The sequence below is a fragment of the Ranitomeya variabilis genome, chromosome 5 (assembly GCF_051348905.1).
Source record: "Ranitomeya variabilis isolate aRanVar5 chromosome 5, aRanVar5.hap1, whole genome shotgun sequence".
NCBI classification, from domain to species: Eukaryota; Metazoa; Chordata; class Amphibia; order Anura; family Dendrobatidae; genus Ranitomeya; species Ranitomeya variabilis.
Window position 1 is genome coordinate 268949771 of NC_135236.1, and position 27229 is coordinate 268976999.

A 27229-nucleotide genomic window follows, 5' to 3' on the forward strand; every position below is an offset into this window, starting at 1 on the left:
AAGGTCTCTCTGATGCCATTAAGGATGTTATGGTGGGGTTCCCTGTGCCTGCGAGTCTGAATGAGTCCATGACGATGGCTATTCAGATCGATAGGCGTCTGCGGGAGCGCAAACCTGTGCACCATTTGGCGGTGTCTACTGAGAAAATGCCAGAAAATATGCAATGTGATAGAATTCTGTCCAGAAGCGAGCGGCAGAATTTTAGACGAAAAAATGGGTTGTGCTTCTATTGTGGTGATTCAACTCATGTTATATCAGCATGCTTTAAGCGTACTAAGAAGCCTGACAAGTCTGTTTCAATTAGCACTTTACAGTCTAAGTTTATTCTATCTGTGACCCTGATTTGTTCTTTGTCATCTATTACCGCGGACGCCTATGTCGACTCTGGCGCTGCTTTGAGTCTTATGGATTGGTCCTTTGCCAAACGCTGTGGGTATGATTTGGAGCCATTGGAGGCTCCGATACCTCTGAAAGGGATTGACTCCACCCCATTGGCTAGTAATAAACCACAATACTGGACACAAGTGACTATGCGTGTTAATCCGGATCACCAGGAGGTTATTCGCTTTCTGGTGCTGTATAATCTACATGATGTTTTGGTGCTGGGATTGCCATGGCTGCAATCTCATAACCCAGTCCTCGACTGGAGAGCTATGTCTGTGTTAAGCTGGGGATGTAAAGGAACTCATGGGGACGTACCTTTGGTTTCCATTTCATCATCTATTCCCTCTGAGATTCCTGAATTCTTGTCTGACTTTCGTGACGTTTTTGAAGAACCCAAGGTTGGTTCACTACCTCCGCACCGGGAGTGCGATTGTGCCATAGACTTGATCCCGGGTAGTAAATACCCTAAGGGTCGTTTATTTAATCTGTCTGTGCCTGAACACGCGGCTATGCGAGAATATATAAAGGAGTCCTTGGAAAAGGGACATATTCGTCCTTCGTCATCTCCCTTAGGAGCCGGTTTTTTCTTTGTGTCTAAGAAAGACGGCTCTTTGAGGCCGTGTATTGATTATCGACTTTTGAATAAAATCACGGTTAAATATCAATATCCGTTACCACTGCTTACTGATTTGTTTGCTCGTATAAAGGGGGCCAAGTGGTTCTCTAAGATTGATCTCCGTGGGGCGTATAATTTGGTGCGAATCAAGCAGGGGGATGAGTGGAAAACCGCATTTAATACGCCCGAGGGCCATTTTGAGTATTTGGTGATGCCTTTTGGTCTTTCAAATGCCCCTTCAGTCTTCCAGTCCTTTATGCATGACATTTTCCGCGATTATTTGGATAAATTTATGATTGTGTATCTGGATGATATTCTGATTTTTTCGGATGACTGGGACTCTCATGTCCAGCAGGTCAGGAGGGTTTTTCAGGTTTTGCGGTCTAATTCCTTGTGTGTGAAGGGTTCTAAGTGTGTTTTTGGGGTTCAGAAGATTTCCTTCTTGGGATACATTTTTTCCCCCTCTTCCATCGAGATGGATCCTGTCAAGGTTCAGGCTATTGGTGATTGGACGCAACCCTCTTCTCTTAAGAGTCTTCAGAAATTTTTGGGCTTTGCTAACTTTTATCGTCGATTTATTGCTGGTTTTTCTGATGTTGTAAAACCATTGACTGATTTGACTAAGAAGGGTGCTGATGTTGCTGATTGGTCCCCTGATGCTGTGGAGGCCTTTCGGGAGCTCAAGCGCCGCTTTTCTTCCGCCCCAGTGTTGCGTCAGCCTGATGTTGCTCTTCCTTTTCAGGTTGAGGTCGACGCTTCTGAAATCGGAGCTGGGGCGGTGTTGTTGCAGAGAAGTTCCGACTGCTCCGTGATGAGACCTTGTGCTTTTTTTTCCCGTAAATTTTCGCCCGCCGAGCGGAATTATGATATTGGGAATCGGGAGCTTTTGGCCATGAAGTGGGCTTTTGAGGAGTGGCGTCACTGGCTTGAGGGGGCCAGACATCAGGTGGTGGTATTGACTGACCACAAAAATTTAATTTACCTTGAGTCTGCCAGGCGCCTGAATCCTAGACAAGCGCGCTGGTCGTTGTTTTTCTCTGTTTAATTTTGTGGTGTCTTACCTACCGGGTTCTAAGAATGTTAAGGCGGATGCCCTTTCTAGGAGTTTTGAGCCTGACTCCCCTGGTAATTCTGAGCCCACAGGTATCCTTAAAGATGGAGTGATATTGTCTGCCGTTTCTCCAGACCTGCGGCGGGCCTTGCAGGAGTTTCAGGCGGATAGACCTGATCGTTGCCCACCTGGTAGACTGTTTGTTCCTGATGATTGGACCAGTAGAGTCATCTCTGAGGTTCATTCTTCTGCGTTGGCAGGTCATCCTGGAATCTTTGGTACCAGGGATTTGGTGGCAAGGTCCTTCTGGTGGCCTTCCCTGTCACGAGATGTGCGAGGCTTTGTGCAGTCTTGTGACGTTTGTGCTCGGGCCAAGCCTTGTTGTTCTCGGGCTAGTGGATTGTTGTTACCCTTGCCTATCCTGAAGAGGCCTTGGACGCACATCTCGATGGATTTTATTTCGGATCTGCCTGTTTCTCAGAAGATGTCTGTCATCTGGGTGGTGTGTGACCGTTTCTCTAAGATGGTCCATCTGGTTCCCTTGCCTAAGTTGCCTTCTTCTTCCGAGTTGGTTCCTCTGTTTTTTCAAAATGTTGTTCGTTTGCATGGTATTCCGGAGAATATCGTTTCTGACAGAGGGACCCAATTCGTGTCTAGATTTTGGCGGGCATTCTGTGCTAGGATGGGCATAGATTTGTCTTTTTCGTCTGCTTTCCATCCTCAGACTAATGGCCAGACCGAGCGGACTAATCAGACCTTGGAGACATATTTGAGGTGTTTTGTGTCTGCGGATCAGGATGATTGGGTTGCTTTTTTGCCTTTGGCGGAGTTCGCCCTCAATAATCGGGCCAGCTCTGCCACCTTGGTGTCCCCGTTTTTCTGTAATTCGGGGTTTCATCCTCGATTTTCCTCCGGTCAAGTGGAATCTTCGGATTGTCCTGGAGTGGATGCTGTGGTGGAGAGGTTGCATCAGATTTGGGGGCAGGTGGTGGACAATTTGAAGTTGTCCCAGGAGAAGACTCAGCTTTTTGCCAACCGCCGTCGTCGTGTTGGTCCTCGGCTTTGTGTTGGGGACTTGGTGTGGTTGTCTTCTCGTTTTGTCCCTATGAGGGTTTCTTCTCCTAAGTTTAAGCCTCGGTTCATCGGCCCGTACAAGATATTGGAGATTCTTAACCCTGTGTCCTTCCGTTTGGACCTCCCTGCATCCTTTTCGATTCATAATGTTTTTCATCGGTCATTGTTGCGCAGGTATGAGGTACCAGCTGTGCCTTCCGTTGAGCCTCCTGCTCCGGTGTTGGTTGAGGGTGAGTTGGAGTACGTTGTGGAAAAGATCTTGGACTCTCGTGTTTCCAGACGGAAACTCCAGTATCTGGTCAAATGGAAGGGATACGGTCAGGAGGATAATTCTTGGGTCACTGCCTCTGATGTTCATGCCTCCGATCTTGTCCGTGCCTTTCATAGGGCTCATCCTGATCGCCCTGGTGGTTCTGGTGAGGGTTCGGTGCCCCCTCCTTGAGGGGGGGGTACTGTTGTGAAATTGGATTCTGGGCTCCCCCGGTGGCCACTTGTGGAATTGTACTTGTGTGCATCATCCCCTCTGTTCACCTGCTCCTATCAGGATGTGGGAGTCGCTATATAACCTTGCTCCTCTGTCAGTTTCATGCCGGTCAACAATGTAATCAGTAGCCTTTCTGTGCATGTTCCTGCTACTAGACAACTCCCAGCTAAGTTGGACTTTTGTCCTTGTGTGTTTTTGCATTTTGTTCCTGTTCACAGCTGCTGTTTCGTTACTGTGTCTGGAAAGCTCTTGTGAGCGGAAATTGCCACTCTGGTGTTATGAGTTAATGCTAGAGTCTTAAAGTAATTTCTGGATGGTGTTTTGATAGGGTTTTCTGCTGACCATGAAAGTGCCCTTTCTGTCTTCATGCTATCTAGTAAGCGGACCTCGATTTTGCTAAACCTATTTTCATACTACGTTTGTCATTTCATCTTAAATCACCGCCAATATATGTGGGGGCCTCTGTCTGCCTTTTGGGAAAATTTCTCTAGAGGTGAGCCAGGACTGTCTTTTCCTCTGCTAGGATTAGGTAGTTCTCCGGCTGGCGCTGGGCATCTAGGGATAAAAAAACGTAGGCATGCTACCCGGCCACTTCTAGTTGTGCGGCAGGTTTAGTTCATGGTCAGTATAGTTTCCATCTTCCAAGAGCTAGTTCTCATATATGCTGGGCTATGTTCTCTCGCCATTGAGAATCATGACACTTCCGTTCCTAAGAATGGCGCTTGAAAGACCTTTTGATGATGTCACGGCTTGTGATTGGTCGCGGCTGCCCACGTGACCGCTCAGCGACCAATCACAAGCCGTGACGTAATTTTCAGGTCCTAAATTCCTCATTCTAGGAATTTAGGACATGAGAATTACGTCAAGGCTTGTGATTGGTCGCTGAGCGGTCACGTTGGCCGCCGCGACCAATCACAAGCCGTGACGTCATCGAAAGGTCCTTCACGCACTCATTCTTAAGAAGGAAGGCTGCCGGAAAGAAGCCGAGGGTGAGTATATTCCTATTAGGTATATACTCACCCTCGGACGCGCCCTGCTTCTTTCCAGCAGCCTTCCTTCTTAAGAATGAGACACATTCCCCCTGACGAAGGACTGCGTGTCTGAAACGCGCGTCGGGGTGCACACTAATTAGCCGCTGGCAGCCTCGGGTCATTCCCTTGCTCTACCATTGTAAGTAAACTGGCATTTTTTCCATAAGCACATAGCACTTTTTGGCCCTTTGGTCATTCTCTGGCACCTTATGTACTCCTAATGGTGGTTCAACTCTTGCACATAGCACTTATATATATTTTCTTCATGGTCACTTTGATATTTGAGAGTGAATTGTTCGTTTGTTTGTGATATCCTTATATCACTGGCACTAATTGATTTTTATACACAATTTTTATATAGTTTTTATATTTTTTTAGTGTGTATATTGGGATAATGTGCCATATATGCTATAACTTATTATGAGGATCTGGCTTGCCCTATAAGTGTTGCGGCTTTCAGTGTGCACAATAATCTTTTTATCAATATATGTATTTTTATATTTAATTTTATGTCTATATATTTTCAATTAATGTTTGTCACTATTGTCACTTAATAAAATAAATTAATTAATATTATTGATATTCCCTGTCCTGTTCTTATTGGTTCGGGTCCTTACGTCGGGAGCTTTTGTTTTCTTAAGAATGAGCGCGTGAAGGACCTTTCGATGACGTCACGGCTTGTGATTGGTCGCGGTGGCCCACGTGACCGCTCAGCGACCAATCACAAGCCGTGACGTAATTCTCATGTCCTAAATTCCTAGAATGAGGAATTTAGGACCTGAAAATTACGTCACGGCTTGTGATTGGTCGCTGAGCGGTCACGTGGGCGGCCGCGACCAATCACAAGCCGTGACATCATCGAAAGGTCTTTCAAGCGCCATTCTTAGGAACGGAAGATGCCGGTTACCAGCGGCGATGTCCAGGCTGCGTCGGAGAGGTGAGTATATCAATATTTTTTATTTTAATTCTTTATTTTACACTTAAATGTGGATTCCGATACCGATTTCCGATATCGCAAACATATCGGAACTCGGTATCGGAATTCCGATTCTAGATTCAGAAGATCGCCGACCTCATGGCCGACCCCACACAGGGGTCGGGTTTCATGAAACCCGACTTTGCCAAAAGTCGGCGACTTCTGAAAATGGCCGACCCGTTTCGCTCAACCCTACCCTGAAGTACTCTTGCACAGCTTGTAGAGTTTAATTCCATACCTGGCCCTCTTACTGATCATGAATTGCCAGAATTTCAGCCTCCCCTCAAAATGGATTAGGGACTCATCCACGCAGATGTCCCTTTGGGGCACATATACCTCAGCAAACTTGTTGCTAAAGTGCACAATGACCGGCCGACCTTTGAAAAGTCTGTCAAAGTTGTGGTCATTTCAGGGAGGACATTGTGCATTATCATTGTAAAAACTGCAAAAACTTTTGGATTGCCTCAAATAATTTGCTGGTCGTAGTCATGCGGAACAGTGGAGTGTTATAAAAAATAGTCAACACTCCAATATTGCCGAAGTTCTGGCTTCTTCATTGCTTCATGTGAAGCACCAAGCCTCAAAACGTCATCATTTCTACTGTGTCTACAGGGGGCCAATTAGACAATGATGAAGGACGGTTTTGTGCCAAAAATTGCTGGGCATTTAAATTTGTTTGAGCCACCATGAGATTTACAAAATTCTGAGAGAAAAAGACTTTTGAAAAAGTCTATTTCTGTGAGGTCGGTGGTGTTAAATTTGATTCCTGATTGCAGCGCAAAATCAGAAATCAGTGGCACAGTCTTCTGGGGGTCAGTAACGGAGGGAGCTGTGTGATCCTCTCTCACTATCAGTATCGGAGGCAAGGAAGGCATATGCCCCCTCCGCAGAATACAGTGGTTGGGACAAGCAGGACATTTTTTCACATATGTGGTGTTTGTGAGTGTACCAAATTTTATGCAGGTGTGCGCGCGAGTGCTTGGTGTAAGCTTTTTTTATTTAGAAAAGAAAATAAAGAAGAAAAAGAATCTAGAAAAACATAAGAATATAAAAATGTGGTCAAATAAAAAACAAACTTACTAAACTAACTAAATTCAGCAAAATATACTGTTGTAGACGTTGATTACTAAGGTATATTTTTATTGTCACTAATCTAGTCTTATCAACTAATCTAATTTTTTTTAAATTATTTTTTCACACCTAAAAAAAGCGACAACTGGTGGTCGATCACTGATGCGCATCAGTGATCAGCGCTCAACGGCTGTAGGGCCATTCAAAATTATCAACTTGAAAATTGTCCTGTTATATTTGGTTAAACATTTAATCAACTTACCCCTAATGTGATGTCTGAAAGTGCTTCTCTTTGGTGAGGTATGATGTTAGGTGGTATGGATGATGTTGCCCATTACAAATTTACTTCAAAGCCAGGACCCTTGTGTCATCTTTTATTAAACTCTTTATGCATTTAATAGCTCTCTGTGTCTATACTTTTACACATACTGGTTCATTACTGGTTCATGCAACATTACATGAGTACCCTATTACATTGATGGCTGGATCATACAATACAAGCAATTGTTACCATCTACCTTTCGTGTCCCAGCTATTTCCTCATAGATTGTAAGCTTGCGAGCAGGGACCTCACTCCTCTTGGTATCTGTTGATTTATGTGATTATTTTTATTCTGAAATGTCTTTCATTGTCTGTACAAATCCCCTCTAAAATGTAAAGTGCTGCGGAATATGTTGGCGCTATAGAAATAAAATTCTTATTATCATTATGTTGCTACACTTAACTGCTTTTCCAGGTTTACATCAGTCTAGAGCGCAGGTGACTAGGGATTACAAAGTTCGGGGTTGGTACCAGACTTGCTGTATGTCCAGTTCCCTGTTTGGGTTCAGAAGGCTAATAAAGCTAGGCTGCAGCGTAGCCAATCAACAAACTTTATGGCTGTGAGCACTTCCCGCTCCATTACAGCCATGCCGATGCAACACGTGACCAGGCCTGACAGTAAAAAAGAAAAATAAGTTTAAAAAAAACGACATGCGGTCCCCTTCATTTTTAAAACCAGCAGAGGGAAAACAAACAGCTTTGAGCTGGTATTTATAGACTGGGAAGGGCCAATATCCATGCAGCTTCACAGCTAATTAATATCAGTCTAAAGCTGTCTGATTTGCCTTAGCTGGTTATTAAAAATAGGGTGACCCTACAAAATGATATGGGGTCACCTCTATTTTTAATAACCAGCTAAGGCAAAGTAGAAAGCTGCAGGCTGATATTAATAGGCTGGGAAGAGCCATAAATATTGACCCCCTCACAGTCTAAAAATAGCTGCCCACAGCCACCCCAGAAATGGTGCGGTGGCAATCAGGGTACTAGTTTATGTGGTTGATGTAATGTCAGCTGACATCAAGCCCATAGGTTAGCAATGGAAAGGCGTCTATCAGATGCCATTACTAACCAAACAATTAAAGCAAATTGTTAACTCGGCATTCGGCACTCCAGCACTCATTAGTTCGGCACTTGAGCTACCACGAGACCCAGTGATTGTGAACACAGGTAATCTTAAAGAGTTACCAGAGTTCACAGTCATCATGTCTCCTAGCAGCTGTAAGGCCCAAAAACCTTAACCCATTGCTTGCCAAATTAAAATTTTTACAAGTACGGATTTTTCAGAAAAGGGCGTCCCAATATTCAATTAAAAATGGCAATGACATGATTTCCTATTTTGAAAACATTCATTTTATAAACACAACACAAAAAATTGGACCTAATTCTAAAAATTATAAAATCTTAGTTGCTAGAAGCTAAAGATTAGGCGTCCCAAAAAAAAGGACATTGGTAGATAATGGGTTAAGGGAGCCTTTAAGGGAGACTTTAAGGTTACTGGAGTTTTCAGCTGCTGGAACACATAGAGGCTATGAAATAAGGTTACCTTGACTGTGCATTTTACTGTACTTGTTAATAAATAAATAAAAACAACATTTGGGGTTCCCCCTATTTTTAATACCTAACTGAGGGAAAGCAGACAGCTAGAGGCTTGTGTTATAATTCTGGGAAAAGGCCAATAACCATGAAGCTTCTCAGGCTATTAATATCAACTCATAGCTGTCTGTGTAGCTTTTACTGCTTATCAAAATGAGGGGGGACCCCTAATAAAAAATCACTAAATGTTGTGTACCCAAATACTTGGAGCTCAACTGGGTTTTTATAATGAAGACTCTATAGCTCAATTGGCCTCTACTCTGCACAATGATGCTTTCAACCAGGAGTAGCACTGTAGAGCTTTAAAAAATTAAATGATCACTACATAGATATTGATGAAGTATCCTTAGGATAGGTCAATGACTCATCCATATCACCTCAGTGGTAGTCGAATACCCAACACCCCCACCAATCAGCTGTTTGCAACTATCCCCAGTTAGTATACTGAGCTAGAACAGAACACGGGCATTGCAGATATCAAGTTTTATTCACTTTAATAGGAAAGGAGCTATCTAAAAATGGTGTATTTTTACACTACTTACATCTGGCTGCCACAAGTGCTACAGAAAGCTGCCAGTTCCCAACTGATCTGACATTGGTGACCTATCTATCATACATTTGATATTGTTGGAGTACTGGAGGTCCCACTGATCAGCTAATGATGACCTATGTTCGGAGGATAACATGAATAAGCCCAAATTAAACTCCGATTTACACCAAAATAGGACACCAAAACGAAGCTGAAAAGCAAGAAACAACGTATGTACAGCTAGGATGCCTTGAAAATAACATTGCTAGAGACTTGTAGAACTAATATATTCTCCTTGGCTTGTTTTGACGGATTATTTTATACCACATTTTCATCTGTGTATGTCAATGAGCTGTATGAAAAGAACATGAGTAAATGAATTGAACTGGTAATGAACCTTCACACACATATTTTATACTGCAGGTTTATGGTTCTTGGACTTTCCTTTTTTTATTTGAATATCTATATCAGAGTGAAATCTATTTTATAAGTCATATCTTGTGTGCAGGCATAAAGCTAATCTAAATGATGCCAATAACATAGACATCAGGTGTCATTTGTCTCTGCACAGGAACCTATCACCATCAGACTGTTGCAAGATGTATTAATAGGGGAGGCATAGTCCAACTGCATATGAATATTTTTTAACCTTTTGTTATTTTACAAATATTTGAAAGAAAAGAAGAAAAAAGGAATCTTAAAAAAATAGAGAATAATGTGCACTTTTATATAATGGACTAAAGTCTTCAGAAACCAGCAGTATATCAGACTTTATAAGGGTATGTTCAGTGTTTCATTTTTGCCTTTGGTTTTGCAGTGGTCACTGGGGCTACTGATGGGATAGGAAAAGCCTATGCTCTGCAGGTAAGTGATTGCCTAGGGTGGCACTAAACTGTTCGCTATTTGCCAGAATTATTGTTGATGGAGGTAAGGTAATGTGACGAAACAAATGGTTGCCATCCAGAACTCTTCTTAGTTTATTGCCGGCTTTAACATCTTCTCAACCAGATGATTTTCTATTTTTGCGCTTTCGATTTAGGCTACATTCCCACGATGAGCTTTTGGTGAGTCTTTGAAGCTGCAGAATTTCTACACCATTTCTGCACCTATTATGCAAATTAGGTTGCTTGCGTTTTTTCATTGCATTTTTTAGGTGCTTTTTTTACTATGAATTTTTTTTCACATTTTTGACACTGCGTTTTTTTATCTTTTGTTGGTGTGTCATGTTTTAAATAAAGCTGTTTTGATTTTTGATACTTCCCGGTATTTGGCTTTGACATGCATTTTTGGTGCAATTCCACCAAGTAAATGTGGTAAAATGCATGTGCATTTTTTTACTTGCAAATTTTCCACATCTAATACAAATCTATAGGGAAAATCCACATAAAGAAACTCAGGATTTAAATGATAACTACTGCAAATCAACCACCGTCAACCCATACTTCAGCTTACAAAATAAAAAAAAAAAGAAGGCATCAATTTATTTTTTCATACTAGAAGAATCCCTTATTTTAGGACTGCGCAGGAATTTATGAACAGTTGTCAACCCTGGTAACAACAGACCAAAAAACAAGGATACATTCTATTTTCTACATTTCAATTTGGGCAAAGAGACAATCAACAAACATCAATGATACAAAAATGAAGTTCACACACCGTAATCTGTGCTGTTTTATAACATTTTGTATGGTTAAATGGGTTTCCCAAAAAATAAAAACAACTGATCCTTAAATAGTTGATTGTGTAGATTCTTTAATTTATTGCCTGGAAAACCCATTTGATAGCAGAAAAGACTTACATACAGGGTTGGGCAAGCAAAAATGATTCAACACATAGCCGTTCTGTTAGCAATAACCTAATAGCATGTTGCAACATTGAGTTAGACATTATTGTGGAGCAAAATATAAAGGAACAGTTATGGGAATCATGCTTGTTCGACATAAAGGGAAATAGAAGAAGAAAAACCCTGGAAAACCGAAAGAAAAACAAGAATTTATGAGATTTGACGGTCATGTAAAATAGTAACATAGTGAAAGATCAGTGTGGAATCAGTGTGTCAGATACCACCATTGAAGTTTGTTACAAGTGCAGAAATACTCTTATAGTACACTTATAGAGTCTTTATTCACTTTCTCGCAACACAGTGGTGGTGGTCTGATTTTTAGTGGTCTACAGTTTTATTGGATACATCAGACAACATTCACCAGTTTTTGGGAATGCCGTAATTAACAATGGAATGATCATAGTGGTACACTTGGAGCATGATTTGCTCTTACCATTTTATTTTCTATGAATCAACAAATGGAGTCTATTTACAGTAGTTGGCAAAATCCAGAGAAACAGGCCAGATGTCTGCCTGTTAGTATTTTTTGTCTATGACTGTCAGCTCCCACACCGGTCGTATTCTATGGAACTATTTTAGATCAACGCAATAAGATTTTACCATGTGTATGATAAAAATTAATTAAATTCATAGCATTTTCAAAAATATTTATCTATTTTTTTTTTACCAATGATTGACTTTATTCTTAGCTTGCAAAGCGAGGCCTGGATGTGGTCCTGATAAGTAGAACCCTGGAGAAGCTGAAGAGAGTGGCATCTGAGATAGGTAAAAAATGTTGACATTACTGATAAAACTTAAATACACTACCGTTCAAAATTTTAGGGTCACTTAGAAATTTCCTTATTTTTGAAAGAAAAGCAGTTTTTTTTCCAATGAAGCTAACATTAAATTTTCAGAAATACACTCTATACATTGTTAATGTGGTAAATGACTATTCTAGCTGCAAACGTCTGGTTTATAGTGCAATATCTTCATAGGTGTATAGAGGCCCATTTCCAAAATCCATCACTCCAGTGTTCTTATGGTACTTTGTGCTTGCTAACTGTGTAAGAAGGCTAATGGATAGTTAGAATACCCTTGAAAACCCTTATGCAAGTATGTTAGCACAGCTGAAAACAGTTTGGCTGATTAGAGAACCTACTGTATAAACCTGACCTTCCTTTGAGCTAGATGAGAATCGAGCATTACATTTGTTGGTTCCATTAAACTCTTAAAATGGCCAGAAGAAAAGACCTTTCATGTGAAACTCGACAGTTTATTCTTGTTCTTAGAAATGAAGGCTATTCCATGCGAGAAATTGCCAAGAAACTGAAGATTTCCTACAACAGTGTTTATTACTCCCTTCAGAGTAGTGCACAAACAGGCTCTAACCAGAGTAGAAAGAGAAGTGGGAGGCCCTGCTGCACAACTGATCAACAAGACAAGCCCATTAGAGTCTGTAGTTTGAGAAATCGACGCCTCATAGATCCTCAACTGGCAGCTTCATTAAATAGTGCACGCAAAACGCCAGTGTCAGCGTCTACAGTGAAGAGGCGACTTGGGGATGCTGGCCTTTAGGGCAGAGTGGTGAAGAAAAAGCCATATCTGAGACTGGCTAAAAAAAGCAAAAGATTAATAAGGGAAAAAGAACACAGACATTGGGCAGAGGAAGATTGGAAAAAAGTGTTATGGACAGATGAATCCAAGTTTGAGATGTTTGGATCACACAGAAGAACATTTGTGAGATGCAGAACAACTGAAAAGATGCTGGAAGAGTGCCTGATGCCATCTGTCAAGCATGGTGGAGGTACTGTGATGGTCTGGGGTTGCTTTGGTGCTGGTAAAGTGGGAGATTTGTACAAGGTAAAATGGATTTTGAATAAGGAAGGCTATCACTCCATTTTGCAACACCATGCCATACCCTATGGACAGCGCCTAATTAGAGCCAATTTAATCCTACCACAGGACAATGACCCAAAGCACACCTTCAAATTATGCAAGAAATATTTAGGGAAGAAGCAGGCAGCTGGTATTCTATCTGTAATGGAGTGGCCAGTGCAGTCACCAGATCTCAACCCCATTGAGCTGTTGTGGGAGCAGCTTGACCATATGGTACGCAAAAAGTTCCCATCAAGCCAAACCAACTTGTGGGAGGGGCTTCTGAAAGCATGGGGTGAAATTTCTCCAGATTACCTCAGCAAATTAACTGCTTGAATGCCAAAGGTCTGCAATGCTGTAATTGCTGCAAAGGCAGCATTCTTTGACGAAAACAAAGTTTGAAGGAGAAAATTATTATTTCAAATAAAGATCTTTTTTGAACCTTGTCAATGTCTGGACTAGATTTTCAATTCATTTGGCAACTCATTTGATTAATAAAAGTATGAGTTTTCATGGAAAACACAAAATTGTCTGGGTGACCCTAAACTTTTGAATGGTAGTGTAGATTTTAAATATGACATACACTACATATACAGTAGGCACAGCTACACAAAAAAAGATAAATAAAGTAATTTTTGAAGTTGATAGAGTGGGAATAGAACAGAAGGTTCACTATATCCATTAGGGTGGTCAAGGATTTGTGCTGCCTACTGAGCCTCAATAGGGGCCAGGTAAGAAGGCTCCTTTAAGAAGGTGTAATTTATTCACACAGGGCTTTCAGTCTTGGGAAGAGGGGTAGCCATCCTCTGCGAGAGCTAAGTGTGAATTGGACTAATATCTGATGTTTTATGGTGAGAAACAGTAGGCTTTTCACCCAAATAGGTGAACTAGTAAGTGGGTATTGTGTTTAGTTAGTGACCAGACAGCATAGGATTCATTTTTTTGCATTTAAAACAAAATACTGTTATAATACAGATAACCTGTCTTTTGCAGAAATGCTATTTACCTGTAAATATAGGGTTAAACTGCAGGTTAGTAGCGTGAAAATGCTGCCTGGCCATCTTACTTAAAGAGCGGCTATTGGGAGAAAATTAACTTATATCCTCCTGGGAGCCTCTGGCTTTCAGTCCTAAGGGTGTGTACGGAATGTTTACAGGCATCATTCACTATGCTGTGAGCAGTGACTGAGATGTCAGTTTGACGACATGTTGCTCTGCACAGATGTGCTGCAGTGTGAGCTATCAATAAAAATTCCAGGGATTGATCACAGCCGCTGCTCACAGTAGGTTGAGCTATTAATGTAACTGCGTAGTGCAGGCCCCCATGACTGAAAGCCACCTGCTCCCAGGAGAATATAAGTTACTAGATGGTGGCCCGATTCTAACGCATCGGGTATTCTAGAATATGTATGTAGTTTATTTATGAAGATTTTAGAATAATACAATGAGTACACAGAATTCGGCTGGCCGGGCGCGACCAATTAGTGAAGCATGGTTCAAATCCCGTGCCAATTCACGGCTGGAGTGCACCTGTCGCTGATTGTTCACAGCCGGCCATGTAGTATATAGCACAGCCACGTAGTATATAGCACAGCCACATAGTATATAGCAGCCCACATAGCATATAACACAGCCACATAGTATATAACACAGCTCACGTAGTATCGTAGTATATAACAGCCCACGCAGTATATAGCACAGCCCACATAGTGTATAACACAGCCCACGTAGTGTATAACACTGCCATGTAGTATATAACACAGCCCATGTAGTATATTGCACCACCACGTAGTATATTGCACATCCCACGTAGTATATTGCCGAGCCACGTAGTATATTGCCCAGCCACGTAGTATATTGCACAGCCCACATAGTATATAGCACAGCCACGTAGTATATAGCACAGCCACATAGTATATTGCACAGCCACATAGTATATTACACAGCCCACGCAGTATATTACACAGCCCACGCAGTATATAGCACAGCAAAGTAGTATGTAACAGCCCACGCAGTATATATCACAGCCCACATAGTGTATAACACAGCCACGTAGTATATAACACAGCCCACATAGTATATTACACAGCCATGTAGTATGTAGCACAGCCCACGTAGTATATTAAACAGCCCACGTAGTGTATAACACTGCCATGTAGTATATAACACAGCCCATGTAGTATATTGCACAGCCACATAGTATATTGCACAGCCACGTAGTATATTGCACAGCCCACGTAGTATATTGCACAGCCACATAGTATATTGCACAGCCATGTAGTATATTGCACAGCCACGTAGTATATTGCACAGCCACGTAGTATATTGCACAGCCACGTAGTATATTGCACAGCCATGTAGTATATTGCACAGCCATGTAGTATATTGCACAGCCCACGCAGTATATTGCTGAGCCGATGCAGTATATAACACAGCCCATGCAGTATATAGCACAGGCCACGCAGTATATTGCACAGCCCACGTAGTATATAGCACAGCCACGTATTATATTGCACAGCCGACGTACTATATAACACAGCCAACGCAGTATATAACACTGCCCATGCAGTATATAGCACAGCTCACGCAGTATATAACACTGCCCACGTAGTATATAACACAGCTCACGCAGTATATAGCAATGTGGGCACCATATCCCTGTTTAAAAAAAGAATTAAAATAAAAAATAGTTATATACTCACCCTCCGACAGCCCCCGGATCCATCCCAGGCCTTTCCCGCTCCTCGCGCGACGCTCCGGTCCCAAGCAGCAATAACACGTGATGATTTAGCGGTCTCGCGAGACCGCTACGTCATCTCCGGTCGTTGCCGCAAATCATTATTGCGACCGGAGCGGCGCACGAGGAAAGGCCTGGGCTGGATCCGGGGGCCATCGGAGGGTGAGTATATAATGATTTTTTTGATTTTTTTTAATATTTTTAACATTATGCATAGGCAGCATCAATAGTAAAAATTTGGTCACATAGAGGGTTAATGGCAGCGTTAACGGACTGCCTTACACCGTCTTATGCCACGGTGTAAAGCAGTCCTTTTAACGCTATGTGGGCACTGACTGGGGGGGAGTATAGAGGGGGCACTGACTGCAGGGGAGTAGGGAGCGGCATTTCGCGGCCGGACTGTGCCCGTCGCTGATTGGTCGCGGCCAGCTGGCGGGATTTCCGTGACAGACAGACAGAAAGACAGACAGACAGAAAGACTGACAGAAAGACGGAAGTGACCCTTAGACAATTGTATAGTACATAAGTTGTTCAGTGGTAGCTAGGTTTCGTTCTTCCTTACCTTGGTCTCTGAGCACTGAACACCTTGTACTTCTGGGCTCTCCAGGGAAGTTGCAGTTCTGCAATATGATAGCACTGGAGGATAATGGGCTCCTGGTCGCTTCACATTTGATTGTCCTTATATCTTTGGCAGTTAATATACGTTTTTCTCAATATGTTTTTGGGACCCTGTTGAGCTATTTGTAACAAAACTTTTGATGGTTCTGTGATCACACACAATATTTTAGCAATTACAAGAATGTCACATTCCTCTATAAGACTTGTAACAAATTTTGACTTTTCAGAGTCAGTTAAATCTTTTTGGCCCATTTTACCTGAAGAAAATGAACTGCGCAATAATTCTGCACCTCATGATAAAGGGTGTTGTATCCTTAGGCCGTACCCTCCGACATTAAACAATAGACATCACCTTACATGCTTGATCCAATAAGCAAGTCCATAAATGTTAGTGGGAAAAGCATGTAGCAGAGAATGAAAAATGTGCATAAATAGGCTCTTCCAACAACCATAGTAGAATAACCAAATAAAGTATGCACACGTCTTCAGAATTTGCATGTGAAAGTATTTCTCTCAGAAAATAATTTCAATTACACGATTGTTATACACATTTTATTTATTTTGTGTGTATTGGAACAACACAAAAAAAACAAAAGGGCAAATTGGACATCATTTCACAGAAAGCCACAAAAATGGGCTGGACAACATTGTTGTCAACTTTCCAAAATTGCGTGAAAACAATTTTGTTTTAAGCATGTTTTGCTTGTTCAAACTCACTTGTGGTAAGTAACAGGTGTGTGCAATATGAAAATCACAGTTGAAACCAGATAAAAAGGGCAGAAGTTGAGTCAATCTTTGCATTTTGTGTCTGTGTGACAAACTAAGCACGAAGAACAGAAAGAGAAGAGAACTGTCTGAGGACTTGAGAAAAAGTATCAACAATCTGAAGTTTACTAGTCCATCTCCAGAGATCTTGATGTTCCTTTATCCATGGTGCCCAACATAATCAAGAAGTTTACAACCCATGGCACTGAAGCTAATCTCCCTGGATGTTGATGGCAGAGAAATATTGATAAAAGGTTGCAACGCAGGATAGTCCGGATGGTGGATAAGCAGCCCAAATCAAGTTTCAAACAAATTCAAGATGTCCTGAAGGTTCAGGGTGCATCAGTGTCAAACTGTCCATCAACATTTGTATGAAATTAAACCTATGGCAGGTGACCCATGAGGACCTCACTGCTGACACAGAGACATGAAAAGGCTAGACTGCAGTTTGCCAAAATATATCTGAGTAAGCCAAAATCCTTCTAGGAAAGCATCTTGTGGAAAGATGAAACCAAGATAGAGCTTTTTGATAAAGCACATGAGTCTACTGTTTATGATTTTGGGTCTTAATGTAGTGTCCATCAAATATGAGAGACCTGGAGCAGTTTGCAAAAGCAGAGTGGTCAAAAATTGAGGTTGAGTGTAAGAAGCTTGTTGATGGTGTCAAAGTCGAGATTTTCTCTCTCTCTTGAACCAACCTCAGTTATCGCTGCACATAGGCGCCTTGAATTAGGAGAAATAAATCAGAGAGACAGACTACAGGTTGTCTTTCCAAAATACTCTGAGAGCTTATTTTCCCTGGGCCCGTCTTTTATAGCCCAAGGTCACAAGGAGTATAAGTCACATAATAATTGGCAAAAATATGGATTATACATGGATTATACAATGGGTTGTCACATATATCCTGGGATACTAGATGGATTGCATAGAAGAATGCGAGTGTGGTTTGCACATGTGTGTGGTTAGCAACGATTTGGCAGAACAATCTGGTCAAAAGGGACAAAACAGATACATAGATCATGGGAAGGAGAAAAACAACTAATGTCTTGACAGTTTCCTAGAATTACTGACCACTGCTATGTGGAATGTACGGGAGACTCAGATGATAACATCAGATTCCTTTTCGCTCAATTTAGACATATTTCTGTATATAAGTTTAACCATTTCTTTAACAATGGTTAGCGGAAGTGATTTACCCTTTTGTATCTGTTTTTTTTGCGTTGTTTCAATACACACAAACGAAATAAACATGTATAGCAAAACAAGTGTAATTGCAATCATTTTCTGGGAGAAATACTTCATTTTCTGGAACAATTCGGGGCAAGACTGTATATGTACAATTAGAAGAATCATAATTCATCATCATATTTCATCCCATTATATTTATCTGTATGAGGCAGGCTGTCCATTATAAAAGCATGCTTGAGAAAGGGGGGAGTTCCCCTGAAACTTAGCAGCTTGTTTGCCATGTGTGCATAAGGCCGGCTTCACACTAGCGTTTGTGTACGCAGCATAGGGCTTCTCACCTTCAGATCCGCACACATCCGCATCCGTCCTGCGTACCTATCTTTAACATTGTGCACGCAGGGACATGTGTGGTCATCCGTTGTATGCGGATGCGTTCCCGTGCGGCGTTTTGACATACAACGCATGACCATGCATGTCCCTGCGTACACTATATTAAAGATAGGTACGCAAGACGGATGCGGATATATGCGGATCTGAAGGTAAGAAGTACTCGGCTCTATGCTGCATACACAAACGCTAGTGTGAAACCGGCCTAAGACCTCTATGAAGACTCTTTGCTGATAAAGTATTATTTATTATGGACATTTCTAATGGACAGCCTGATAAATGTGAATATAATGGATGAAATATGATGATGAATTTTGATGATTCTAATTGTACATATAATTGTCTGCAGTAAAATAATTTTGCGTGCAAATTCTGAAGACGTGTTCATATGGCTTGGTTTATCCAATAAGCATTCAAGTTTACACAGCTTGAGTTGGAAAATCTGCATTATAATGATGATATGGTCAAAATATTCTAAGCTAATAATTCTGCACACAGAGTATAAGTCTAAATGTAAATCATTTACAACATGCTAATGGCTTAAAAGTGGAGCGAGATAACACAGCAGCAGGAATTTATTATTAAGTCCAAAGGGTTCACACTTGTTGCAAGTTATATTGGCGTTATCAGTAATGTTAAATTCAGGAGTTTGCTTAGTATTTCAAAATGCCCTATACTAAAGTCAATAGCTGGGCTGTTGGAAAAGTTATTTTATTCTTGAAATTTCAGATTTTTGTATTTGGTTTGCCTTTTGCATTACAGGATGTATAAGTGCAAATATCTGTGTATACAATGTTACAATATTTAATACAATATATATTTGCAGAGAAAGAGTCCGGACGCAAAATTAAATATATACAGGCAGACTTTACAAAAGGATCAAATATCTACCATACGATTCAAGAGGAACTGAAAAGCTTGGATATTGGAGTTCTGGGTAAATAACATCTTTCCATTTATCATCCTGTGAATTCTGGAATATGGAAGACCATGTGACTGCAGATACCAAGATATTCCTCTCTGGAATGTTACAGGGTGATTGAATAGGCAATGTCATGTGGCTGTATAGAAGTAAATGCTGGATCTGATAGTACTTTATGTGGGTGCACAGAGGGGTTGTAGTACTAGAAGTGGCCGGAGGGAAAAAAAATATCTTTAAACTCAGTATCAGTGAAAGCTAAGTTCATGAAAAGCCTCTTTCACCACTGCTGTAGAAAAAAAGAAAGACCTGAACCGCATTTTCACATATTATACATTGATTTGTTGACACTAAGAAAAATTTGAATAACTGAAAATTAAGTTCTTTATGAACCTTTTACCTCAAAAACTATTTATCTGCAGATGCTGCTGTTATCTGCTGGTAAATGGCATTTACATCATTTCTAGAAGGTTTACTGAAAAACAGCTACAGGGAGAAAATATGTACATTTAAAGCGGGTGAAATAAGTAATGAACACGTCACCAAATTTTTAGTCGCATGCACTGCGTCAGGTGTGATTTGCGCCCATTCTTCCACACAAACACTCTTCGAATCCTGAAGGTTCTGTGGGCTCCTTCTATGAACTCTGAGCTTTAGTTCCTTCTATAAATTTTTTATTGGATTCAGGTCAGGTGATTGGCTGGGTCATTCTAGCAGCTTCATTTTCTTTCTCTGAATCCAGTTAAGAGTTTCCTTGGCTATGTGTTTGGGATCATTGTCTTGCTGAAATGTCCACCCTCATTTCATCTTCATCATCCTGGTAGATAGCAGAAGATTTTTATCAAGAATGTCTTGGTACATTTGCCCATTTATCCTTTCTTCAATTATATGAAGTTTGCCATTGCTGAATGCTGAAAAACAGACAAACACCATGATGCTTACACTTCTTCAACTTCGCTGTCGGTATGGTATTTTTGGGGTGATATCCAGTGCCTTTTGGCCTCCAAACATGGTCGATTGTGGTGGCATCCAAAGAGTTCAGTTTTGTTCTCAACTGACCAAACTATCTTCTCCCAGTATTTCACAGGCTTGTCTAAATGTTGTTGAGCAAACTTTAAAAGCGCTTGAACATGCTTTTTGTTTAGCAAAGGAGTCTAGCGTGGTGAGCCTGCTTACAGGTCATGGAGGCTGAGTGCGTTACTTATAGATTTTTTTTTTAAACAATTGTACCTGCTGATTTCAGGTCTTTCTGTATCTCTCCAGAGGTGGTCCTTGGCTTTTTGACAACTCTTCTGATAATTCTTTTCACTCTGTCTGAAATTTGCTGAGGCCCGTTTATGGTGATGTTATGTTCATTCCACTTCTGGATAATGGCCCCAACAGTGCTCACTGGAACCTTTAGTAGTTTAGAAATTCTTCTGTGACCAATGTCATCAGTAGGTTTTGCAACAATAGGGTAGCAAAGGTCTTGAGGCAACTCACAGGTTTTACTCAGCATAAGATGTCTCTTGTGTTAAACCTTGGCAATGAGACACCTTTTTATAGGCCATCAGTTAAACCTACTGATATTATTTTTCACTAAGTGGCAGATGAGTGGCAGGATTGCTTTCTAATTACTGAAAGATTTCAGCTGATGTTATGACTTTCCATGGCTTTTTGAACCTCTTTCTTCATGTCTTCAATACTTTTGTCCAATGTTAGAGAAGAGGCAGCACTCACCATTCCAACGTGAAGGTCTTTATTCAAAGGAGTGATTACATGTCGGCGGGCTCAATGAATGTGGGTAGTGATGGACTATGGCCATTTCGTGCTGCATGTGCTTCCACGCATCCAGAGGCTCTTTCCTTTCAATAAAGTCCTTCATGTCGGAACAGTGTGTGCTGCCTCTTCTCTGACATTGGACAATACGTTCTCTGCCTTCTGGGGTTAGCACCCGAGCTCCATGGTCTCCCGGATTCCCGTGGACAGGCACAATCCAGTGCATGGATGCCAATGCCGGGACTTTGTCTCTCTATTCAGCTGTTCAATATTTTGTCTCTGTGTAATTTCTCAGTATTATAAGTAACCTAATTTATGGACATCAATGGTTTGATTTCTTTGCCTGTGTGGATTGGATGAGTTGTTAACAACATCTGGTGAGAATTTCATGTCAATAGCATCTTTAGAAATATATTTACTTAGAAAATTGGTGATGTGTTCAATACTTATTTCACACGCTGTATATAGAATAAAACCTCAGGCCAAATGACCAAAAACATATATAGGGGTCCAAGTGGAGGGATTTAAATATGGGGCAAAACCAAATGTCAAAAAGAGTGAGGAAGAATAATGGTCATAAGCCAATAAGTATGAGATATATATCAAAACTTTATTAGGTAAATAGACTGCAGATTATCACTATAGCTGCAAGTAAATATCTGTTTGGGAGGCGAAAGGTTACCTTTACTATTTTTCTCAGAATAACATAACTTTATAAAAAAAATCATGGGCTGCACATACAAAACTTATATTCCCATGCTGCAAAGAAAGCCCGTAAAGCTCCATGTCACACCATCCCATAGACACAGCACAGCAATAATAACAGCTATCAACAAGAAGTGAAAGTAGCTAAAAAAAACTCACCATCCAAATGATCTCAGTGAAAAAACTTGAGGAGAAGATAGGTGGCAACCCTCTTGCAGTCTCCTGCTAATGTTATACCATTTGGTCCAAATGGGAGGAGTGTTGGTACCAAGTAAAAAAGACAGATTATAACATATCTGTAGAAAAAGACATGGACCTCACATTCAAAACTCATACACCGTGTCATGATTCCATACCTCAGTTTGTCTGGGATGCAGTTACTGACAGCTTAGCCATCCAATCTGGTGCAGGGGCATGCTGAAGCTGTTAGTACTTTGACAGCTCAGTCGTCCAATCTGGTAAAGGGGCGTGCTGAGCTGTCAGTGTTTTGATTGACAGCTCAGCCATCCAACCTGAGACTAGAAGTTATTAGGCTGCCTTCTTGTGTTCCCTGTCGCAGGTGATTGCCCAGATACTTAGCTGGGCCATCAGTCCCAGGTTTCTGCCAGATGTAGATTCAGCTTTGTGTGGTTTGGTTGTGGATCCTTTTGCTGCCTGACCTTGGACCTTGTTCTGACCATCCATTTTGCCTAGTCCCTTTGCTCTGATCTGTTATCCTCCTGATATTCTGACCTTGGACCTGATTACGCCTTTGTGTCTTCCCTCCCATGATGTTCCCTCCTGGCTTTCGACCTTGGACTCATTGACTACCCTGACTCACAGCTTGTCCATGAGAAATGACTCAGTATCACATATTGATTGATCAATTGTCATTACGCAAACATTTACAAAACTGAACATGAAGTTCGCAGTTAATATTCTAATTAGACCACCACCACATCACAGCGTACCTCTTAGTGGTATTCTGACCTTAATGGTGTTTTTAAATTAGCAGGAGACTGCAAGAGGAGTACCTCTTATTTGGCTCTCACCTTTTTGTCTGAGACCATGTAGATGGTGAGTTTTTTTGATCCTTTCAGTTGGTGTTGGTGCTGTTTAGCATCCATTGTTGCTACGCTGCTGTGCCTGTGAGGTGGTGTGGTGTGGAGCCTTGGGGATTTGCCTTGCAGCATTGGTTTTGTAGGGCATCTTGGCCACTCCACCTACTAGTGTATTATCTCTTCATTGCTGACAGTGGGCTTCATGCATTGTGATCACAATTTTAACTAAGAACCTTGTCTACAGCTATGTTCATTTTTTGCTTAGCAGCCATATATCAATGTATTAGATTTGGATGTGTGGTCTATATCGTTTTTTTCTGCTTCATTTTTTAGTAGCATTTTTATTAGAATTTATAAGCCTATTGCCAATTTACCATGAACCTCTTAGTTGAACCTAAATCTATTAAGCATAGCCCTGAATAGCAACCTCTGCCACTGCAACAATGTGCCAGCAGGAGAAGCGACCCAGGTGCCCTACATCACCCATACTACCAGGCAAAGCTCCCATGTCTCTGGGTCACAGTAGCCCACAGATGCAGCACTGTAACATTGATGGCCACCACACAGCAACAAGACCAAGTGAACTAACCTAAAAATCTCACCTGCCTTGTGCTGTCCTGCAAAAGCTGAGAACAGATTATTTGGCAGACTTGCATAGTGTGGTGAGTATTTTACACCCATTTTTGGAAGTGAAACATGTTGCAGAGGTACATTTTTTATTGTAGAGTTTCACATTTATGTTCCATTCCAATTTCTGATGCAAAATACTGACCCCTTGCTGTGTGAAGATGGCCTCATTCCACATCCTATGTAAATTTTAACTGTTAATTGTTGTAACTTGTTAGCCAGGAAGGTGGGTCTAAGCTTTAGTGTTTGTTATTATTAGGTTAATTTTCAGTTATAATTAGTTTTTGAAATATTTTTTTGAATTTTCCAGTTAATAATGTTGGTATGAAAATATCTGAAACCGCTACTAAATTTTTGGATACACCTAACCTTGAAAAGGTATGTTTTTTTTTTGTTGCCAATTCTGAAATTAAAGACTTCTATTTGCCTGCTACAGTAGTAGGTGAAAAAAATATTAGTCACTTTACCTTCCAAACAAGGTGCATACTCTCTCCAGGCCAGCTTCTCTGCTCTCCGTCCTCATGATCAGACTATACGAGTGTTTGCAAATAGTATGTGAGTTTGGATTCTAGCTAGAACAGCAGCTCAAAGCAGCTTGTAAAAGAGCATGAACTAGGTAGTCAAAACAATACTTTCAGCATGGCGTTTAAGAAAGAAGGAAGCAAACAAAGGAAGTTGGGTATGTTACAAAGATTTATAGCTTTGCAAATGCTTACCGTATTTATAATTAAGTTTAAAAAAGTTTACTTATGTTTTAAATGAGACAATCGGACATCCAATACATAAGCCCCGTCACAACATATGTTATGATTTTTGGCATTTACAGCACATAGCACAATCGATCAGACGATTGCAGCTACAAGTTCCCTAATGGGACTATTAAGACCAATAAAAAGTAAAAAACAATGTTTTAAAAAATCTGAAAAAAAAATAAAATAAAAAGCATAAAAGTTCAAATCAACCCCTTTTCACCATTAAAAATAGATCTTAAAAAAATATACATATGTGGTATTGCTGCATTCACAAACGTCTGATCTATCAAAGTATAAAAAAATTAACCCAATAAACACTGGAAACGAAAAAAAACAAGAACGCTAAATTTATGTTTTTTTGAGTGCTTGCTGTAATTCCTCAAAAAATGCTGTGACAAGCGATACAAACGTCACCTCTACTCTAAATGGAATCAATAAAAACTTAGTCTCACCCCACAAAAAATAAGCCATCACACAGCTCCATCAACTGAAAAATGAAAAAGTTTCGGGTCTCGAAAAATGGTGACACAACCCAAAAATGTTTTTTGCAAACTTCTGATTTATTTTTCACCACGAAAATAATAAAAAAAACTGGACATGTTTGGTATCGCCATAATAGTACTGATGAGCAGAATCATTTTGTGATGTCAATTTAACCACAAAATGTACATTGTAAAAGCAATTCCCAAAAAACAATGTCAGAATTGAATTTTATTCACAATTTCTCCCCACTTGGAATTTTCTTCCTGTTTTCCAGTACACTATGTGGTAAAATAAATGGTATCATTCAAAAGTTCAACTCATCCTGCCAAAAATCAGTCCTCATATATATATGTGGACAAGAATATAAAGTTATGGCTTTGGGAAGAAAGGGAGAAAAAAAAAATGAAAACGAAGATTGGTCACGTCGTGAAGGGGTTAACCGAACTAAAGAAACATTTTGGAACCATCTTTTCTCAAAGTTTTATTGACTATAAAATCAATTCTATACTAGAAAATGAGGCCATATTGCTTGAAACGTGGTGCATCCGAATATGCATTTCACTTGCACTAGTACTTTTTAGATTTGAAACATGGCTGTTTATTACACATACGTATGTTTGAAAATAGTTTTTTGCTCAGAAAATATCTTAATTTTTGGATTTTTAACATTTATTTCTGTCTGTCAGATGCTAGAAAATATGATAAACTGCAACATACTGTCAGCCGTACAGGTAAATATTACGTTTGCATTAATAACGACAAGATTGTAAGGGTACATTTTTACAGTTATTGATTATATATTGGGGCACATTTATCACAGTTTGACAATATTTTCTATGGGTGAAAAGGGCACATAAAGCATTACAGATGCCGATCTTAAATGTTAAGACTACAATTTGTCAATTCTGTGGTAAAGAACCTTGAAAAATCACAACATTTTTCTGCAACACGAAGTTAAGCAAAAAAATTGGGCATTTATATGCTTCAGTTTGAAGCAACTCTTCAAACTCTGTAGGCTGTTGCAGCAGTTTTCGGCTGTATTCCTACCTGCTGGCATTTTCTGTTACAAGGTCATTTTTGTGCATGGGGAATTTTTTTTGTTTTAATAAAAAATCTGCAAATAAATTATTGCAGTAAGTAGTGTTGAGCATTCCGATACCGCAAGTATCGGGTATCGGAATTCCGATACCGAGATCCGATACTTTTGTGGTATCGGGTATCGGTATCGAAACAACATTAATGTGTAAAATAAAGAATTAAAATAAAAAATAGGGATATACTCACCTCTCCGACGCAGCCTGCACCTTACCGAGGGAACCGGCAGCCTTCTTTGCTTAAAATGCGCGCGTTTACTGCCTCCCGTGACGTCACGGCTTCTGATTGGTCGCGTGCCGCCCATGTGACCTCGACGCGACCAATCACAGCAAGCCGTGATGTAATTTTCAGGTCCTGAATGCCTAATTCTAGGCATTCAGGATTTGAAAATTACGTCACGGCTTGTGATTGGTTGCGTCGCGGTCACATGGGCGGCACGCAACCAATCAGAAGCCGTGACGTAATTTTAAAATGCGCGCGTTTACTGCCTCCCGTGACGTCACGGCTTGTGATTGGTCGCGTCGCCCATGTGACCGCGACGCGACCAATCACAAGCCGTGACGTAATTTTCAAATCCTGAATGCCTAGAATTAGGCATTCAGGACCTGAAAATTACGTCACGGCTTGCTGTGATTGGTCGCGTCGCGGTCACATGGGCGGCACGCGACCAATCAGAAGCCGTGACGTCACCGAAGGCACTAAACGCGCGCATTTTAAGCAAAGAAGGCTCCCGGTTACGGCGGTGAGGTCCAGGCTGCGTCGGAGAGGTGAGTATAGCAATATTTTTTATTTTAATTCTTTATTTTACACATTAATATGGTTCCCAGGGCCTGAAGGAGAGTTTCCTCTCCTTCAGACCCTGGGAACCATCAGGGATACCGTCCGATACTTGAGTCCCATTGACTTGTATTGGTATCGGGCATCGGTATCGGATTAGATCCGATACTTTGCCGGTATCGGCCGATACTTTCCGATACCGATACTTTAAAGTATCGGACGGTATCGCTCAACACTAGGTAAGTCAAAACATTTTACAGTGTAGGTATGTTTTGGAAAACCTGTTTGAATTTTCAAATTGGAGACACATACACACCACACCAATATTAGTCTATTGTAACATTAGCTTTTTTGGCCAGCATGTGAACCCTCCCAAGTATTTCTGGTTGATTTTATATTTTTCTTGGGTTGGTTAACTGTGGTAACAAATTTTTGATTCAATCTAATACTTATGTCCAAAATGTATGTTAAAGGGGTATTCCTATCTCCAAGATCCTATACCAGCATGCAGTAGTTGTAATAATAATACTATTAGCAAATCCCTCCAAT

The 27229-nt window shown here is 40.8% G+C and overlaps 1 protein-coding gene across 1 annotated transcript in view; it reads left to right on the forward strand.

Moving 5' to 3' along the window:
- The window catches only part of LOC143775754 (17-beta-hydroxysteroid dehydrogenase type 3-like), a 54006-nt gene that overhangs the window by 14134 nt on the left and 12643 nt on the right, over positions 1-27229 (forward strand). The window contains exons 2-6 of the mRNA XM_077264272.1: positions 9948-9994; positions 11663-11738; positions 19351-19461; positions 23884-23951; positions 25495-25539. Coding sequence (XP_077120387.1) covers positions 9948-9994; positions 11663-11738; positions 19351-19461; positions 23884-23951; positions 25495-25539 — 347 coding nt within the window. The remainder of the gene's footprint in view (positions 1-9947; positions 9995-11662; positions 11739-19350; positions 19462-23883; positions 23952-25494; positions 25540-27229) is intronic.